Source organism: Saccostrea echinata, unplaced genomic scaffold, assembly GCF_033153115.1.
Source record: "Saccostrea echinata isolate AGI-Se365-2 ecotype Australia unplaced genomic scaffold, CSIRO_AGI_Sech_v1 ptg000009l, whole genome shotgun sequence".
Lineage (NCBI taxonomy): Eukaryota > Metazoa > Mollusca > Bivalvia > Ostreida > Ostreidae > Saccostrea > Saccostrea echinata.
In genome coordinates this window covers 47,500,209-47,522,325 of record NW_026889758.1, presented here as the reverse complement: position 1 = coordinate 47,522,325, position 22,117 = coordinate 47,500,209, and the positions used below count along the sequence as shown (strand labels likewise).

Below are 22,117 nucleotides of genomic sequence, written 5' to 3'. Positions count from 1 at the left end.
GGCAATAAACACACTTTTTCTTTACTGTCAAGAGTATTGCATGAAAAGAAGATGTCAAATACCCAGTAACCTGCATGTTTCTATTGTGCAAGACTCTGAGTTTATGATTGTCATATTCTTCTATTTACTCATTTGTACATTTAAATTGTTTGCATGGTCAAATTATATTTTATAATGTTGTAAGTTCTGGAGGTGAAAAACAAAATTTACAACATGAAAACTATCTAATTGTAAAATTTGTATTTACCTCCATCCAGTAAATTTACAAAATATAATTAGACTGATTATACTTGATGAGTATCTTTGTGTAATTATAACTTGGAATATTCTTGACTACTATGGAATGAAATTTTTACCAGCATTTAAATTCTATATGGTGTTATGAGGAATAACAACTGGATATCTTTAGAGAGTTTCATTGGCTAAATAATTATATATAAATCCTACTCATAAAAACATTTACATGATTATTAACATAAATAATTTGACATATGAACTATTAAAAACTGGATACTTTTTTTAACTCTGGCCACTTAGTAAGACATTAAATGGTTAAATGGTATATTCTTCATTGAATGTCTACAACATTAGGCCCAAAGGTCAAATCATATAAGAGCCATAATATATACTGGTATCGTTTCCGATGTGATAAATACAAAAGTTGATTTGGTTAGTCTATGAATAAAGAAAACAAAACCTTGAAGGTTCAGGTGCAGTTGGCCGGGCGTAGTAATCGACAGTAAATTCAACTCCTACATAGATAATGAATGTCTGCCTGTTTGGCGGTGTGGGATCGACAAAAATTGGCTCGTCAGCATGTTTCACAATGAACACAAAAAACTAAAAAATAGAAAAGGCATTTTTGAAACTTTTTAAAAATATCCTGTTTGAATAATTTTTCTTCAAGTCATTTTTATAAATTTCTCACGCAACAATATTATAAAAACATTCTTGAAATATCTATTAAAACTCCATGTAAGTCAGCCTCTTATACTGAGGTGTATTGTTTCTTTGAGTGTCGCGATGATGTAGTTTAACGTTAAAGAGTTCTATGCTGTTTTCTGAAAATGTAACTTCTTCCAGACAGGAAGACAGATTGGCAGACAAATACCTACAATTCCTATGAACATGCGACAAAAATAAGCAGAAGACATAATCTAAGGTTACCCGTGAATTACGAAAACAGAAAAAAGTTAATTAAAAAGGGTGAGCCCAGACCAAGCCACTCAGATTACAAAAACTGTCATCAAAAATGATTCAAATCTGTTCAATGGCATTGTAGATGAAGATATCAATTGTTATTAACTTCAAAGACAACCAGGGGAGTTAAATCATGTTAAATGGAAGGAACAATGCACCATTTTTTGACTACTGGAACCACCTTAGTTTTTTTGCACAGACGTTAAAAGTCTAAATGCGCTTTAGTGTCCACAGTGCTGTCTGAATAACTCCTATAAAAAAAATGAATATTGTAACATCAATTTCATCCATTCCTCTGTCATACTATCCTCTTTCTCAAACTCCTCTTACATTAAAAGCAGTAACCAATTCATCTTTTGGGATAAATAGTTGTGTCCTGAAGCTGTGCGATAAGGTTTTGGAATTTTCCATTTCATTTTGGGGATTATTTGGAGGTCAAAAACAATTTCTACAAAAATCTTACCAGAACTCATCTTATAATTTTCAAGTCGCCATGTCTCTTTAAGAAAATGATTGGTGGTGACCTGTAGATATGCATTAAGGTTCCAGAGTTTCCATTTTCATTCTAGAGGCTAATTTGGTACCGGAACACGACGTTTTTCTACAAATACCTGGTTTCCGGAACTTATGTAGCAACTAAATTATCTTTAGGAATATTACTGTTGGTATTCTGTAGATGTGCAACAAATTTCGATATTTTTATTTTCACTTGGGACCAAACTAAGGTCGAAAAACAACGCTTATGTACATGTACAAAACCCTGCTTCCCAGAACTCCTCGTATTTTGAGCAGTAGCTAAATCATCTTTGAAATATGATTAGTTGTGTCCTGCAAATGTGCATCAAGATTTTAAATTTTTTATTTTAACCCTAGGGGTCAGTTTGAAACTAGTTTTTTTTCTACAAAACCTGCTTCCCAAGAATTCTTCCTACCATTTATAAAGTAGCCATTCCATCTTTTGGATCATGATTGAAATAGGTCGAAAAACAACTTATTTTCTACAAAAACATGGTTCCCGGAACACCAATTATATTTTTCGCAGTAGTCAAATCATCTTTTGGAATATTTATGGTAGTGCCCTGAAGATGTGCAAAGAGGTTTCAGAATTTTTCATTTTCATACTTGAGGCCAATTTGGTGTCGAAAAATGATAATTTTCTATATAAACCATATTCAAATAACTCCTCTTACACTTTATAAGCAGTATCTATTTCATTTTCTGAAAATTGATTGGTGACGTCCTGTAAATGTGCTTAACGTTTCAAAATTTTTATTTTTTTTATCCGGGAGATGAATTGAAGGAGGGGGTATAACGAATTTTCTGCCAAAAATCATTTTACAAAACTCCTCTTACGTTTTACAAAGTAGCCAAATCATCTTTTGTTGTATAATTTGCATTGTTCTGAGGAAAAGGCCGATGAGTCTCTTGGGAAAGAAATAGTAAAGAATATCTCATTAGATTCCAAGAAGAGAACTCGATGTAAGAGAATATATCTCGTAATTGCGAGATCAGAATCTTGTTTTCTATGACAGGAAACAATTCCATTTTAAATAAATGAAAGACTGACGAAGATAACCTCTCAATAATGGGAAAATTAACTCTTTAAATAGCGTAAAATGATCTCATTATAAGGATAAAATTATCTCTTTCAAATTTCTCGAAATTATTTTCTATTTAAAACGAGATCTTTTCTCTTAACATAGAGTTGATTTTCTAGTTATTACAACTCATTTTTGGCTTTTTAAAAGATATTTATTTATTCATTCTTTTATTTATTTTGGAAGTGGAACTCACCGAATTTTGTAATCTTTTAAACATTCAAAGCACATAAGGTACACCATGAATTAAATTCTACAAATACTGTCATATTAAGATTTGCACCAATAATTCTACAAGAAAGAGTATTGTCTTTATTTTAAAGTTTCGTACAGAATTGACTGGTTAAAAAAAAGAGATGTTGGGAACTAGGAACAGTTAAGTCTCTGTTTTTATTTAAAACAGATAAAGGGTCTTATTATCGGCAGCGGGCGATCTATTTATGGTTGCTTTAGAAAGTGCGCATGGGGAAACGAGACGTTATTTTTTTCCGATAGAATAGTTCTATTTTGATAGCATGCAGAAATGTTATGAATGAAATATTAAAATACTGTTTAATAACATATATGAATTATTGATATTCATGCTTTTCAAGTTTTTTTTTCAATTTTAATCAGATATAACGTTATTATATGATTTTACAAAATTTTATAAAAGAGGTGCTCCCTATAGAATGAGAGTGTGTAATGTATAGGGGAATTCGATACGAGTTTCCGGATAAGTACAGTAATTAAAAAAAAAATAAAGAGAAAATTGGTACTAAACTTTGTCTTGAACATTCTACAGATGCTTATGACATAATTAACGTTTTTTTTCGACATTTCTTTTATCATATGTATATTGTGATGTCAATCATCTGCAGAAATCAGCGGTATCATGAAATCAGCGGCATCAGTATGTGACATATATTCAGGATTTATTGATCAGCACGTGAAAAGTTATCGGCGGATATGATGCTTCGCATCAATATATTATGAAAATTTCAGATGCAGATAATATACATATATATATATATATATATATATATATATATATATATATATATATATATATATATATATATATATATATATCAGGGTTGGGGTCAATTACTTTGAAATGTAATTAAATACTTCAAACACATTGAAAAATTTGTCAATTACTTGCAATTACAATTAAATTGATTTTTACAAATGTAATTAATTACTCTCAATTACTTTGAAGAAGGTAATTGAATACATTTCAATTACTTTTGTTTCATTTTTAAAAATCTTGAAGAAAATACATATATAGATGTAAATTTAAGGTTTGGGGAGGATATTTAAAATAAATAATGTCAGGTGCCTGTCATGTTTGTGTGTTTCATCAATCTACATGTACATTTATTAATCAATTGACTGCCTTTATGAAATTTGATTAAAAGCATTTTCAAGAGTTTATGAATCAACCATAAAATACTCTCCAATTATTTAAGCTACAAGCTAGGCAAGCTAAAAACACCTTAAATTGCAAATGTTGACAAAAAATACTTGTTTTGTGTAATAACTTTCAGATACCAAATGCATACATATATATAAAGATCTGTTAAAATGTTAAAATAATGATTCAATATTTATTTCTTTTCTGAAGTATATTTATATAAATAGTGCATTCTTATTAATTTAGTAAATGACGTCTAATGGTCATAACTTTGAATTTAAAGAAAGCATGGAATAAAATTATATAAAATTTTGGAGGGTTGTTTTGATAACAATTTACTTAATGACAGATTAAAATATTTTCTTTTCTTTTTTGATGATCAAGCAACAAAAATTGAAATGTTTTCATGCCTATACCAATGAGAGGTAGAACAAATTTTTTGATAAACATTAAACTAGAATTTATTCTTTTTGCGCATTATAATTTATTTATAAAACAAACTAATATTTTTGATAAACATGCAAATATATCAAATTCATTTATTGAGATATAAAAGAGTTTAAGATTTTGAAAAACAGAAGGTCTTCTTTGAATAAATTAAAATAACTGTAAAATGTGACTGTGTTGGAAATATTTCCCTATTAAATGACATAATATGTATTATGTGAAGTAATTGAAATGTAATTGAAAAGTAATTGAAATTACAGGGTATTTTTTCATTGTAATCAATTATATTCAATTACAAGTAATTGAAAAAATGGTCAATTACAAATTACTTCCAATTACTTTGAAAAATGTAATTAATTACACTCAATTACAATTACTTTCATCAATTACCCCATCCCTGATATATATATATATATATATATATATATATATATATATATATATATATATATATATATATATATATATATATATATATATATATATATATATATGAGATTTTTTAAAAATGAAATTAATGAAGTAAAGAAAAATGACAAAATTTACCGTACGAATTTACGAATTAAATCAGTTCTATGAGCTCTTTTACTAGTAATTTGAGGTGCAATGTATGATATAGCACATGCAACATTTCACATAGTTTTACATCATAAATTTACATGAATATTATTTAATTTTATTTGTTATTTTATGAAATGGCTCACCTGAACAGAAACAGCGCTTAAGACATGCAAATAGGGTTGTTTTATTGTCCCGTCTCCTTTCAGTGTCAAATATTTTGCTGGGTAATCTTGCACTGTGACCGCAATTACTCCAGTAGCATTCTCCTGAAATGTTCTACTGTCAGATGTGTCGATAGTTATCGTGCAGTTTTCCTGAAATTTAATTGTTGCAAATTAAAATAATAGGTTTTAACATAGCCTATTATTAAGTTACATTGATTGCTATTAAAGCATTTGATTGAAGCGACTTCGCGTATAACAACGAAACATAAAAAGAAATAATTCATGTTTAAAGATGTTAAAGATTGAATATAGGGATAGAGTCTATTTAGATTTTAATGCATGTAAAGCTTAATGAGATGTAATATTGGCATTCTGGTTTAAATTTATTTTGTTTTCAATCATTTTTTGGTCAAACCTTAAACCGTGCAGGATGTGCAAACAAAAATGGTATCGGGTTCATTTTTATATATATGAGACATTTTTTGGAATATGGCAACAAGAATTTGATTTATAAAACCCATGCTGCATTCTGCTAGTCATATACTTCTCTTTTCATGCAAAGAAAATCTAATTGCCAAGTAGCATTGTTCTTGGAGACACTTTGAGTCTATATCATGAAACACCTAGCACGCCAATAGTGCATTTATAAGAAAAAAAAAACATGAATGCATGGGAGACTGGGTTCCTTTGGACTGCTTGTGACAATTTTTTATCTTTACAAATTTTTAACTCACATCCACTACGGTGTTTGGGATATTTCTTTTCGTAATAGCTGGACCAGCTTCCACGTATTTGGCAAAACGACAGAAGATTACATCGTCATCCTCATCTATAGCAGTGAGATGAATGCTGTATGATCTATTCATTCCAAGTCTGTAAAAAACGAAATTAAAAATATAAAGTTAAAACAAATACAGAATAGAAAATAGAATGGAAAAAAAAATAATGTAATACATATCAATGTGCAAGTTAATACAGCGGGTGGGAACGGTCGACAGGGAATGCCATCTCCTCCATGGCACCTGGTCCCACCATGATGTTTTCAGGAGTCCGTGTTTGTTCTGCTCTCAATTTGTATGCTTATATATAGACCATTTCAATACTTAGCTATGCTATGCTATTTTAAATACAGAATATTTGTATGTATACATATATTTTACAAACTATGACATATCTTTTTGTGGAAAAAAGGAAATGACAATTTCTTTTTTTCAATTGCCATATGAAGATATGACAAACAGTAATCATGCTCAACAGTCCAACGCGCGTTACTCAATTTGTTTGCACACACCGTTGCAGTTATGAGACTATATCTTTCAAAAAATAAAGATTCAATGCTTAAACAATACAACCCAAACATACAATGCCTGTCGTGATTGCTCTAGAAAAACACAAAGAAAGGGGTGGAAACGACTGTGAAAAAAAAAAATTAAAATTTTTCCCATTGAGAGTCTCAGTCTCAAATGAGGTGTAGTTCAAGGTCACGTAATCATAGAAGTGTGTGTCTTTTCATAGTTCAGACGCATAGTATGGTGGCATATTTCTGCCCCCTACATGCATGATAAATTATGTTAACATGCAAGAAAAGTATGTCAACATGCAAGATAATTATGTCAACATGCAAAATAATTATGTTGACATGCAAGTTACCAATCTTTTTTGAGAATCTAATTTTAATGTTGGTAAAATTACTTACTAACGCCAGTATACGACATCATACAAGCAAGCTGCAACAGAGTTATGATGACATGCGACTTATTTATGTTAACATGCAAGATAATTATGTTAACATGCAAGATATTTATGTCAACATGCGACTTATTTATGTTATCATGCAGCATAATTATGTAGACATGCGACTTATTTATGTCAACATGCAAGATAATTATGTTAACATGCAACTTATTTATGTTAACATGCGACTTATTTATGTCAACATGCAACTTATTTATGTCAACATGTGACTTATATATGTCAACATGCGAGTTATATTTTAACATGCAATGTATTTATGTAAACATGCAAGATAATAAGTTGCATGTTAACATACATATCTCGCATGTTGACATAATTAACTCGCATGTTAACATAATTATCTTGCATGTTGACATAATTATCTTGCATGTTGACATAAATAAGTTGCATGTCTACATAGTTATCTTGCATGTTGACATAAATAAGTCGCATGTCTACATAATTATCTGGCATGTTGACATAAATAAGTCGCATGTCTACATAATCCTGTTGTATCTTGCTTGTATGATGTCATATAATGGTGTTAGTAGGTTTACCAATATTAAAACTATAGATTCTCTAAAGAAATTGGTAACTTGCATGTCCACATAATTATTTTGCATGTTGACATAAATAAGTCACATGTCTACACAATGTTGCATGTTAGCATAATTTATCTTGCATGTAGGGGGCAGAAGTATGCCACACAGACGCGAGTAATTATGTTTTTCTTTTCGGATTTTATCAATTAAAATTTTCACTGGTCTTGTAGCCGGTGGGTTGTAGCAATATTGCTATTCAGAACACATGTTCTTTTGCGCTTTTTCCCATGTGGGAATTATAGCGTTGCACATTTTGTTCAACACGTGTTGATCAAGATGTGCAGTACTTGTTTTAATGACGTCACTGATGCAGGGAGCCCCTTGCGCCATTTGCTTTTACATGCCATGTGGTGTGGAGTCAGCATTTTTAAAAGAGAATCAGATTTTTACTGCATTCTTTCTTTTTCGTCATGGCTAATGAGCCATCGCACATGAGTCATCACACATGCGAGAATCCAACAGCTTGGACTTCGTAGATCAAGTTGACGAGGATGCTGCTCGTAATGAACACACGATGCAATCGAAGTCGAATTCTTCGACACCAGTTGCTGTGCAGAGTAATATTTCTGTGAATGGCATGTTTGACATGTTTATGCGTAACTTTGCATATATGTCAAAGACTATGTCATCAGTTCAAAAAGAACTTATTGCTTTGAAGTCTGATCGGTCCTCAGTGGATACAAGTCCGGACTATTCGAGGAAACGTGGACTGAACAAGAGTAGTTCGCCACCCCCTCGCAAGAAAACAAAACTGTCTAAAGTTTGTAATCGTCCTTCTTATGAACTTAGGGATGATGAATCTGATGTAGAGAATTCAGATAAATGGGATGCCGATGACGCACTCAATTCCCTTATTGAGGGAGACAATAGTATTCATGGTTCATCAGATGATGATGAGGTATCTGCTCTTAATGAACTGTCGGAATTTTTCGGTGATGAAGATAAGACAATCGAGCCGTTAAGTTCTGAACTGGCAAAGATAACGGGGAAAATGTTCATGACGAAAGATAACTCGGAGAAAATTAAAGAAATCTCCAGCAAGTATGATAGGCCAAAAAACATTAACAATGTTTCTGCGCTAAAAGTCAACAAAATCATATGGGAAAACGTGTCATCCAAAAACAGAGCAAGTGACATTAAATTACAGACTACCCAGAATCTTATGGGAAAAGCCATGATTCCGACATTGAGACTGTTTGATATGCTCATTAATTGCAACTCGAAAAAATGGTTGGTTGATGTTAAGAAGGCAAAACAGCTGTGTGGTGACATCTTGAAGTTTCAGAAATGTGTTTTCCATAACTTGTCTTACAAGAGGCGGGAACAAATTATCCAGCCTGAGAAAAACAAACAGTTTGTTAGTTTATGTTCTGAAGAAAGCTCATCAGAAAATTTATTTGGAGACGACTTGGGCAGGCAACTCGTCATCTGAAAAACAGGCATTTAAAATGGCAAAGAATATTTCTTTCGCTCAGATCTCAAGATCGATGAACATATTGCATCGTAGAAATCAAGCTGCAACTGTTGTGCATGACAGTCTTACACGCTGTAATGGAATGGCCGGGGTGGGGGTGTTTTAACAGTCATGTGTTACTTTCTAAAGTTAAAAGATAATCATTTAACATTTTTATCAAATCTCTGATGTTTTTAAATTGAGTTTTACCTTACTGTATCATTTTTGAACATCATTAGATAAAAAATTCAAATATTTGTAGATTACTGCTTGTTGCGTTTCTTTTGCGTTTCAGTATAATTGAGTATAATACAATATTTTTCAAAAAGAAAAAGAAGGTGGAGTCAAATCAGTAGTTACCCATGATGTTAGTATGTCTAATATTTGTACAAATGTAGATCATTTCGTATTGAAGAACACACCTGAAAATTTTACTGCAGGCAAATCAAATCAAATTTTTTTGGTATCAAAATGTAGACTGACTCATGATAGTTGGATTCTCGATGTTGTTAAAGGTTACATGATAGAATTCAATTTCGCATACCAAATTCACTAAAATTTTCTGAAATTGAACATGAAGCAGCTAACAGAGAAGAAGAAAAAATTTGAAGAAAGAAATTGTGGAAAGGGTTCATGTGAATGAGAATTTATGTGAGAATTCTTTTTATTCAAATATTTTTCTGCGTCCCAAAAAAGGTGGGTCTTTAGAATAATTCTGAAATTAAAGAATTTAAATGAGTTTGTTGACAATCGTCATATCAAGATGGAGACTTTAAGGTCCGCATTATCTTTAATTAAAACAATTAAATTGTTGGTTTAGTTCACTTGATATCAAAGATGCTTATTATTCTGTGAAAATTCATGAATGTAGTAGACAATATCTTAGGTTCAAGTGGGAAAGTAAAACATATCAGTTCACCTGTTTACCTATGGGACTAGCTAGTGCTCCACGTATTTTTACTAAAATCATGAAGCCTGTTCTCTCTGAACTTAGGAAATTTGGTCATTTGAATGTTATTTACATAGATGATGTTTTGTTATAATTGTTAAGTATAGTTTTGTTAAACTATATTTTAGAGTCGTGAAATATAGTTTTACAGAAAACTGTGCATCTCCGATACAAAATCAGAGATTCTGGCGTTAATCTGTGTTTCTCAACTGTAAAACTATATTAATCACAATTAAATTTTGTGAATTTGGCGCCTTAAATATCTATAAACTATAGTTTACAACCGTAAATTATAATTAACACACGTTAACTATATATAGTTTAGAGTCGTAAACCATATTTTACAAATCGTGAAACAGTATTTATCAGATAAACTATGTTTTGCAATCGCAAATGATTGTTTTCGGTGTTAAGTGTAGATTACACTTGTGAAACATAGATTAAGGCGTTAACTATGGTTTAGAGAATGTGAAATATAGATTAACATAGTTAACTATGGTTTACAGTCCGTAAACTATAGTCTACAGTCGATAAACCTAGTTTATCAACTGTGAAAACTACAGTATGTTTAAAAATTTTTGTGAATTTGGCGTGCCATATATAACTCATAATCAACAGTTAAAGACAGATATTACAACAAGTCATAGTGGAGAAAGGTCCTGTCAATTTTCTGTCTTTTTTTTTTAAAAGTAGAATAATATATAACTTAATATCTTTACACTTACTTTTTAAAACAAAATTCAACAAGATTGAATAAATAAATCTTTACAAGCAAATATCAAAATTCATTTCAGTACTTGCATGCTTCGCAAAGAGAACTAATGTTCAATTATTTTTAAAGAAAGATTTAAGAAACAAAATTCCACTAACTTGCGCTCTGTGTTTTTTAAATTAAAATGTGTCTTAATATTGCTGAAAATTTGAAGGAAGAAAAAGAAAAAAATGGATATTGACAAATTCTTTGACCTTCCTGTGACCTCTTCGTATCTTATCACTAAAAATCGGTGCTTATTTTTAACGGGAATGACAACAGTATTTGATTATGAATGATTGCATCATTCTAAAAGACACCCCAAAGCAGTGGGGGTGGGGGGTGGGTGGGGGGGGGGGGGGGTAGGGATCTTAGCCAATCTTATCTTTTGTGAAAACCATGCCCCGATGGATCATCCAGGGTTCAAGCTCCAGGGTGGGACTAGGTTGGACATGTATTGAATATACACCTTTGAAAATCTCTTTCTTAACTCATGTCATTCAGCAGGCAAATTTTTTGTATGGTTTATATGAGTGTTTCACTCTTTCATAAAATTATGAAATTTATGTTCTCTGGTAACATACCCAAGGCTAGTGCTAGGTTAGTAATGGATCTATTGAAAATCTTATTTAAACCTGACCAATGACAAAAAGCTATAAATCCCTTATATCATTAGCCTTTTGATCGACATTACTACGCCTCTTAAAGTGTTATACGTCTTTCCATTGCGTGATGTTACACTTTTTCAAAAAGCGTAATAACACCTTTTCAATTTGATTTAGTACACCCTTTGAAAGGCATAATAAACAGAGAACAATACATACTAAAATTCGTATCAATATATCATATGTCATATCAGCCCGAGTGGCCCCATATTAGCATGAGAGCCGAAGGCCCGAGGGCTGGTATGAGGACCGAGGGATGATATGACATATGATATAAAGTTTAGTATGTAGTATTCTACTTATCATGTATTTAAAATATTTTTTATATGAGTCCACTCAATGTCATTTACGACTGATTCGTGTCTTTTGACTTTTTTTCTTTAAAAACTTATAGAGCCAATTTTAGGTCATTTTAAAACAATTCAAGTCAAAAAAAAATGTATATGAATTTTATTGCATATATATTTCAATAAAATTGGGGTAATTTACTTTTAAACCTTACTTTTAAAACTGATTAAAACGTTACTTTCGGTTTAATATGGATTTTTTTGTACGCTGGTCTGATACGTGATATGGGTTTTCGGACCGATCGTTGTTATGAGGCATTGTGATAACTCTTTTTTAATTCGCGTTATCATGCCTTTTGAAAGGCGTAATATCCCACTTTTCGGCGTTATAACGCCTTTTCTCTTTTGTTAAATTGTTTCGCCTTGTTTGGCGTTATTGCCCATAACGCCTTTAAAAAATTCCTATAATTTGATCCCATCAGGCTTTCGTATCAAACCAATATTCTTAAGCTTACACGAAAAACAACAAAATGGAAGTGGGATTTTGACCAAACAGCAGCATTGGAAAGGCTATTGGTCTTACGTACATCCTCTAAATATCAACTGAATCGAAAACACAGTTAAAGTTGACGAAAGTCCTTACTGAGTCGGAGCAATATTGGAGCAGAAACACAATAACGGAATTTCAATCAGTTGCATATGCAAACTGCACCCTTAGTGAAACAGAGATTACCGGGGGAAATCGTCAAAGACAACAACAGACAATTCATCTCCAATGAATTTCAAAATTTCTCTGCAGGGAACAATATTAAACATATATTGGCCTCAATCTAATGGAGAGGCTGTAGAACTAAATAGATCGGCACTATGAATCGGCACTAGATCGGTACTAGAATGCAAAGACTGAAGGTTTGAAATATATGCATATTTTCTCTTACGTTACCGAAGTACACCGCATATCATAACTAGAGAATCGCCAGGAAAAAAATTAAACAGAGAATTAAGAAGTAGAGTTCCACAATTGCTCAAAGGAGCAGAATTCAAGGCTGAGACAATACTTAGCAAGTATGCAGACGGATCGCGCAGTGCAAACTGACGGCGCAGAGGAGAGAGGTAGTTAAAGAACGATTCACCTGAATACGAGTTAGGCATACAATGACAGAGACCACTTTCAGTTTTCTTGCATGAAAGCAATGTTGTTAAGATTGACATACTTATTTAAGTGCAACCCTACGATGCACATTTGTGCTTATTGCACTATATATGAAATGTAATCCGATGTTGTTTCAAACATCACATTGCTGTGTAACATCGTGAATTTTCTTCAGGGGATACATGTCATATATGATAGTTTGGATTTCATAAATTTTACTAAAATCAATACAATTAATATTGGATTTAATCAATGAAATCATGAAATTCCTTATTAAAAATTATTATTTCAACGAATACTCTGTAATGCGCATAGCCCAATTCAATTTACAATATGTAATTCCTAGATACATGAATTTAAATTTCTGCATATTAGATTTTTTTAACATGATTTTCTTCAGCTTAATAAACACACACACACACACAGTCCAGAGCAAACAAAAACCCTCAAGAATACATACTTGAAGAATGGCTTCATTTGAACAACAGGGCTTCTGTTCGGCATTTTTGTGTCACTCCGACTACGTGAATTAACTGTCGTTTGCATGTGCCAGTTTGGTGGTCTGGCCAAGTGGTTTAATGTCAATTCCAGCCAGGAATGTCCTTCAAATCTGTAAAATTAAACAAGCACGTGTTTATTTGTTCTTATATAATTATTACCGAAATATTAACTGCTGAGAAAAAAATATAAAGATGTTGGAGTTCCTCATTAACAATATCAATGTAATCTTTAGAGACCAGGACTGGGTTGCTCAAAACACTGGTTAATTTTGACCACTGGTTAAGTTAGCCGGTGGTTAAATTCTATATTCACTGGCCAACTAACCACTGGTCAAATATCTGTTTCTCAAAATAAAATTAGCCCCTGGTTAATTAACCATAGGTTAAATGATTTAACCAGTGGTTAGTATCCCACAATGCATTACATTTGTCCACTTGTCAACTAAAAAAAATGGCTACCATGGTAAATATCATATGAGTGAAAAGTGAGAAGCTATAATGTTACAACAGTGTATTAAAGACGTGGAGAAACGCCTATAGATGCAACAGTTATCAAAACTTAACAAACGGTTTAAGTCACAAAAAGTCAAGAAAACACATGTTTGGCTAAGAATTTAACTATGCTGTAAATTCAAGTGGAGGATCAATAAGAACATAGAGTGGTATAGGAGAATTAGTACCACGGCCAAGATGGATAGTAGGCTGTGTAAAATAAGACTGATGGTGGGCACCATAGCCCTCACTGAATCTATAGTGTTCAAGACAATGCATAGTGACTCGCCATATCTCTTCGGAATTATTCCTATTCAGTACTTGGCTATATTTCCAGGGTAAGTACATCATTTTGCATCATCTCATACTTAAATAATAACTGACTGAACACCTTTACCTGTTATCAGCATGTAAACGTCGTCTGCTATGCATCCGAGGAAATTCGCACTGGCTGCGTTCTCGATTTAAATAGTTACCTTGCCAGAGGGGACTCATTTCAAACACTTACAAAGAAAAAAATAAACTTTCATCACATTTATATCTGTCTTAATAACACCGATAGTTGGTAGTCACTACTATTTGCACTTCTGTAAATTACAGAAATGTCATGGTCGAATACATAGATAGTGAGTTCGTCACTAAGGCATTTCGCTCCCTATCAATACCTGTGTAACTACAGTGCATGAATGCATTATCCAACGTGTATTACATAAATACCACACCTTTCAATAAGCATCAATATTTAGAGAAAATAAAGGACTATATATAGGTATCTATAGATATCAAATGTGCAAATCATTTCTATAATTATTTTTTATTTATTTATAATCATAGAGGGACCTAGTCAAAAAGAATGTAAAATCAAAGGAAATAGTGCACTCTTTATTTAATGCAGAAGGCAAGAAGCATTGCTTAACAAAATGGGGCCAATGAAAAAAATCATTGCGTAGCGAATGATAATTAATATTGTAAAAAAAGAAATGGTGAAATAAAAAAAGCAAGACATTTGAAGAGAAGGGGAGGGGGGTGTCAATAATGTATTTTAATAATTTTTGTTTGTTTACCAAACTAATATATCAATTTACTTGTATCAATTGGTAAACCTATATACAAATGACAAACAATTTTATTCATTTTTACATACATATATATATATTTATAATCATTTTTTCTATCAGCAGGGAATTGCCACTTGATGACATCCTTTGCAACAATTTTAGCCTTGAAAGAACATTCGAAACACCTGCTGATGCTGAAGACATGAAATCCTATCATATCTTTGATAGTGTTGTAATCCCCTCTTCCATATTGTTGCAAAGCCATTTCTACTTGACTTATAAATGACTGTGTCTTTGTTATAGTACTCATTAACATTAAATTCATGATTACAATGCATATAAACCTTTGTTTCTTTTGTTATCCTCCAAAATTTACTAAAAACAATAACAAGGTAGCCATGATTATCCACTGGATAAGAGACTTAACCCACCTCTGTGGAATGGCTAACTTTGGCCAATATTTAACCACTGGATAGCAAAGTTAACCAGTGGATAAATTCTGAGCAACAGAATTTAACCAATGGTTAAAAGTTAACCGCTGGATAAGAGATTTAACCGGCGGTTAGTGCTGACCAAGGTTTTGAGCAACCCAGTCCAGGTCTTCCAACAATCAGTTTCTGTTAGAATTTCCATGGGCACTAATTGAAATTAGACGACTTGTTTTTATATTCCTATAAAGCAGAATTTATTCAAAAACGTTTACATGAGAAGAAGAAAACCCCTGCTATGGCCTTCAACTAAACCTTTAGATATATCGACAACGTTTTATCAATTAACAATTCGTACTTTTATTCATATGTCGACTCGAAATAAAAAAAAAAACTCGAAATAAATGACAGGACAGAGTCTGTCAGATCTGTTTCATATTTGGATATTTTACTGACTATAGACGAAGAGACATAATTTGTTGAAATGCGCATCTGGTGCATCAAAATTGGTACCGTATATGATTTATATTATACGATGACGGCCAACTAATTACTAAACTGTGTGACAAACGGGATGACTTCAGCTTTTCCATCGTGAACTTCCCTTATTTATGTAGTAATATTCCAACCGTATATAGTGTTTATGTCTCCCAACTGATTCGATACGCAAGAGCATGCTCTATGTACGATCAATACCAAAGGAAGCTACTGACAAATACAGTGTATGTTGATGTAACAAGGATTTCAACAACCCCGTTTAAAGTCAGTTTTTCGCAAACTCTACGGTCGTTACAATGGTGAATTTAAAAAATGACTGGACACATATTTATCAACCTGCACTAAAAATACAGGTGACGTGAATAAATTTCTATGACTGTCTTTTGCTATTGGCTAAATACTTGCCAAATATCACACTGATATCTTAAGTCACAAAAACAGTTATGCCCAAAATGTCAGGATTGCAACACTTTTTTGTGAAATTTGGAAATTTAATATTTTTTGAGGATCTATGAAATAGATGATAATGGTTTATGTTGGAAATAAAGACTTTCCTGGAAAAATTTCTAATCAGAATTGAGACAAAAATAATGATCAAAAATCCAATTTTTTCATAAGAGAAGAAACTCAATCAAGGTTTAAATCTAATTATTTATATCCCTGACGCAAGTCTGAAGGATAAAAAAAAACTGTTATTTCTTTTAATGATATATTTAGAAAGTCTTTTAGGGTGTAGTAATATTTCATTTTTTCCAACGAAGTTCTGCTGATAAAAATTCTTAAACCTTCTTATGCATTTTTCTTTTCTATTGTCAATTTAGAAATTTTAGCTAGAATGTAAATACAGTACGATGTTATAATTGAAAAATATGTTTCGGTAAGTTGATTTTTTTCATTATTTTTTAATTCATCCATAACGACCTTGTTTGTAAATATAACCTATCGTTGGGTCGTAATTTGTCTGAAATGTTTCATACCATTGTTATGTCATTGCTTTTATACTAAATTTGACTGCGGATTACTCTGTCTTCCAGATGAATATAGGTCACACGACGGGCGTGACTGGTCGATAGGGGATGCTTACTCCTCCTAAGCACATGATCCCATCTCTGGTGTTTCCAGGGGTCCGTGTTTTTGCCCTGTTCACGATTCGTTTTGTTTACTGTATTTATGAGATTGATCACCGTTCATTATCTTCGCCTTTCACATTGAGTAAAGTTGGTAGTAGACTGATGTTTTCAGATGTATTATTTTTCACTATGAAAATATCAAATTCGCAGCCAAATTCTCCTTCCTTTCAAGAAGAGTGTTTAAGAAAATACTCTTTTTTAATAGTGAGAGTGAATTAAACATCCTGACACTGACTAAAAATACGGAAGTTTTTCTAATTAATGTTAAAATCCATGATTACAATTTTCGTCACCAGAAATATCCATATTTTATAGCTATGCTTTATTCTTCTTCAAAGTTGAAGTCAACAATTTTAAAAAAAATTTACTGGACTTCCTTATTTCACGTCTAGACTCACCTTAATTTTTGCAGACATATTAAAAAAAAGAACATAGGAATTTTCATGAATTTTTGAAAATTCAAGGAATGTAATTTCTATTAAAGAGGGTGTTAAAGACTGAAACTTTTGCTAGATTTGTTGGTAACTTATCATCATACAATCACACACCAATCTCATTATCTGCAAGAATGTTGAGGGAAAAAAGTCCACATTAATTAATTCAAAATGAAGAAATGACTGTGATATGTAAAAAATATTATCTATTTATGGGGCAGTATAAAGTACAGTAATATAACAGCGAGTATTCTCGTTTATTTTTAAACCACTGCAATATTGAGTATTAACTCACATTATGTCTACGTATTGGATATTTTCGGGTATTGGAACAAAGATATCTGCTGTGTCTAGTTCCCATTCCGCCATAGGATTAACAATTTCCACCGTCTCTGTTATGTTCGTGGCAACAGTGGGAGAGATGTTTGTAGTATTAGCATCCGGTTGGTTTGGTGTTTCTTTCCACTCTAAACTCCATGTACCGAAATAGTCTGGACCTTTCGTTTGGAGCATCTGTTTTCTGGTAGTCAGCGTGCTCGTTCTGGTTCTGGTTCGCGGACATTGATGTCCACATGGTCCTTTTCCTATTTTCCATCCAGTAAGAAGCTTCAGGTGCACCTATTACAATATAAGAATTCAAAAAAAAAATATAGCTCATTTTTCTACTTGTTAGGGAAATGGCATTTTCGAAAAAATGGTATAGTTTGTTCCAATAGATGTAAAAATAAAAGAGAATATACACATATTAAAGTAGTACACACAAAAAATGTGGAACATCATGATTTACCATCGTTCTCCTTAATATCCAAAATAACTGCATATCTATGGCACGTTTAATTCTTTAAAATGAGAGAAAGTAAACAATTTTGCATTTGATAAACTAAGTTTCTCAATACACGAAGTAAATTTATTTCTTTACGTTTTTAGTTTCGGTACTTTCCGTGAATCTTCGTATCTTAAGAAAATTGGTTTTTCATGCACGCGCGCTCAGTATATATACACTCACCCGGGAACGTTCGATTAATGCGACGTTCGTAGGTTGTTTTGTGTCTTTGGCTTTCCCTGCCCGCCCAGCCCTGTCATTGTTTACTTTGTAAAATTTATATATGTCATTTGTATTACATTGAATAAAACTGCGATTTGTAACGAACGCAACAATCCTATAAAATATTCTTTTTCTTTGTTTTTCTAAAAATTAGTCAAGAAAATATTTATTTTCGGAGGAGTGAAACGAGGGAGAAAATAAACGTATAGCTAACGACGTTGTTTGATCTCATCCTCACAACGTCAACTCTCGTTGCCTCAGGACTCCTGACGCTGTGAGGACGACTTCATCTATATTTTAAAGTTAAACCATACAAACGCTAATTATTTTTTTATTTCTGTAAACTATATAGTTAATGTCTGTGAAAACGTTTGCTGGAATAACTAGATAAAAATTATGGGTCCAGATCATTGCAATCGAAAAATTAAAGAAACGGGAAACATTTTATCTAATAAATATATAATATATATATATATAAATATATATAATTTCATAATCTGTGAATCTATGATTAACAGATATAAGAGACCCTCGTAAACTATATTTATGAATTTTCTCTGAAGTGTAATTTGCAAGCATGATTACATATTTATCAATTAAAAACCATTCTTAACATGTATTCTTAGTTTCATGAACTTGTTTGAGCATTCCAAACCAAAGTTTACACGGGCAAATACAATTTCACAGGAAGAAACAACAGTGCACTAAATGGTTAACTATAGTTTCCATCTGTAACCCGTAGTTTACAATTGATATACCGAGTTTATCGAATGCAAATTATGCTTTGTGCATTTGGTCTACCATTTTTTGTCTTTTTTGAACATTACCTAGAAGGTCAAATCTCTTAACCTTGGTTTTTATATGCATATCTTCAAAGTTGAGTCCATTAGTTTGTTTTCTTGTAGTTTTTATAAAAATGTCGTGCTATATTATTTTTGGTTAAGCCCTCCCTTCCACCAAAAAAACAACAACAAAAAAACCACAAAAAAAAACCCAAAACAAAAAACAAAACAGAAACAAAACAACAGGAAAAACAAACGAAAAGAGAGAAAACGTGCGTGGTCTAAAATTCAACGTATGCTTGATAGACTGCGAACTTATATGGCACCTCCAGATCTGAAGTGTTTATCACTCTTGACATCAGTAGATACAACATTTTAAAAAGATTTTTAAAGAGACATACTCAACAAATTTTCTTATATCCAACACAGAAGAGTTACATTGCTATTTTTTCGATATTCTTTCAACGGAAATCGAATTAGGAAATTTTGATTGTGTAAAATGTAAAAATAGACTCTTGAAGATTTCCAAGAAGCCTTTCTGTCACAAAACTTTATAACATTTCTAAAACTTGTGAAGAATTATACTGAACTGTTTAGTTATATTTTCCCACTTTTCACCAAAATTTGTGGTTTGGACATGCATAAAGTTAACCAAATAGATATCACTTAAAGCAATATGAGCTGCAACTTTGATGTCAGAAATTTTTGTTGCAAAATTCAACAGCAAAATAAAATTCTCAAAAATGCAGCTCATATTGCAATATGATAGTTGAATTTTTAAAGAAAATATTTGTTTGTGTTATTTATCCTTAACATCCGCATGTTTTGATTTATGATAGAAAAAACACATTAGTTAAATAAAACATAATTTGCATAAGTCAATCATAATTTTAGTTAAAGTTAAGAAGTTATGATTCACAGTATCCATGTTTTAAATAACGAAACAAATCAGCGTTTCTTCTGTTAACTTACGTAAAGTGATTCTAAAATATATTTATACTAATAGTTTTTTTTTTCATTTCTGTACTTCTACTGTTATAGTTTTTTTTTTACCATTGCTAACTTATCTTGATGATGATAAACAATTCTTGGACTTGTAAATGAAGGTTTTCGCGACTAAATATTTATTCACACGTATGAAACATTGATTAGAATTATGGGGATTTATTGTATTTTTGCAGGAATTCATTTATTTTGTGGGTTCCCCTTTCCCACGAATTAATTGTCTTAACGAATAGAGACAATTACCTTTCATACATATTCTACGAAATTTTGTCCAACCCTACCGTTGAATTTTTAGCAATACTAGTCAAGAAAAATGGACACAAGAAATTAATTGAATCCATATTAAATATTCATAGATGTTATTTTACAATTATTTTTGCTGGTTATACGTTATGGGCTTTTTGTGGATTTGGAACGCCATTCTGGTTAACAGAAAAATGAAAGGGAGAAAATTAAGTTTTGGAATATGATTCTTTTCTTATTTTCTTCAATATAGACAAATAAACGGCTTGAAAAAATTATGATCATACAGGTAGCAAATAAAACGTTAAAAATGTATATGAAAACAAGCATCTTTTTTTCATTTTAAAGTAGGATTGTTTTTGACAGTTTCTTTTCCATTACGGTAATTTGAACCACTGGGAAAGAGCAAATTAGCTTTCTGTTCACAAAATTTCGGACATTTTGAAAGAAAGAATATAAAATTGTAATTTTTACCTTTAATGTATCGTTGTCTTCATGGTCTCTATAAGTGGCAAAACTCATGGATCCACCATAATAAATTGTTGTATCATTAACCGCGTAAGTTCCAACAAGGAACAGCAGCAACAATATGAATGTTGTCATTGTCTCATAGGTCACGTGCAACTTTTGGCGGCAAAAAAAAAAAAGATGATTCAGTTAAAATGAGCCAATAACTTAAGAAAACATATTGAAGGTTCAAGATTAATCCAGTTCAAAACAATGAACTTGATATTTTCTGCCTAATATTTTAGTCATAGACTGTTTTAGATATCCCCCATATATATCAGAAATGAAATAGAATATATTGTGACACCCTTGTACACTTTAATGTGCAATGACAAAGCGTAAAAATAAAATGAAAATGATTAAAATATTGTTTATCATCTTTAACATAGTAACGAATATATGTGCTCAAACTCTAAACGGATGATAAAGAAATTAAATTTCCTTGTTTCTTGCCAAAATTTACTACCAGTACATACCACGCGCCTCCTTTCTTCTGTTAGAATCTAGCAAGCGATGTTTCTTAAATGAATTATTTTTGGTAATTTGATATCTTCTTAATCATTCGGGACATGCCTACTGTTATTTATATTTCGTAAATCAATTTCTTATAGATTCTCCAATTGATTACTATCGCATTTTTCTGTATTTGGGATTTTAAGACACAGCAAATGTAATCCCCAAAGGCGCTACCCTTCATGTTACCGTGAGATTAGTCCGAGTTTAAAGTAAATAGATTTTAAAGACTTTAAATTATTTATTAGTAAATTCCTTGGCTTCTTCAATAATAGACTCCGGGGTCTGAAATTTTTGTTCCAGGCATATCCCTGGTAGGTAATATATAGCTAAGGGTTAATCCAGGGTTTAATGTCAAAATCAATCCTAAACGCTCGAGGTGTTTTTGGAATAATCATGAAGTCAGAACTCAATAACATTTAACAAATATTCCGCTGATTTTGTTTTAATCTTTAAACGAACTTTGGTAAGATTTATAAGTCAACGTGTGAGAGTGCATCGTTTTTCGTTTACGTTGTTTGG

The 22,117-nt window shown here is 31.7% G+C and overlaps 2 protein-coding genes across 2 annotated transcripts in view; one reads left to right on the top strand and one right to left on the bottom strand.

The window, feature by feature from the left end:
- The window catches only part of LOC133182814 (uncharacterized), a 70,765-nt gene extending 64,364 nt beyond the window's left edge, over positions 1–6,401 (bottom strand). The window contains exons 1-4 of the mRNA XM_061317659.1: positions 6,343–6,401; positions 6,101–6,239; positions 5,346–5,516; positions 698–840 (exon numbers count right to left, since the gene is read on the bottom strand). Coding sequence (XP_061173643.1) covers positions 698–840; positions 5,346–5,516; positions 6,101–6,239; positions 6,343–6,401 — 512 coding nt within the window. The remainder of the gene's footprint in view (positions 1–697; positions 841–5,345; positions 5,517–6,100; positions 6,240–6,342) is intronic.
- A 1,577-nt stretch (positions 6,402–7,978) lies between these two features.
- Positions 7,979–9,134, top strand: LOC133182813 (uncharacterized). The gene is made up of 2 exons (XM_061317658.1): positions 7,979–7,985; positions 8,125–9,134. The coding sequence occupies exons 1-2, from the start codon at positions 7,979–7,981 to the stop codon at positions 9,132–9,134; spliced, it is 1,017 nt and encodes a 338-aa protein (XP_061173642.1).
- The last annotated feature ends 12,983 nt before the right edge of the window (positions 9,135–22,117 follow it).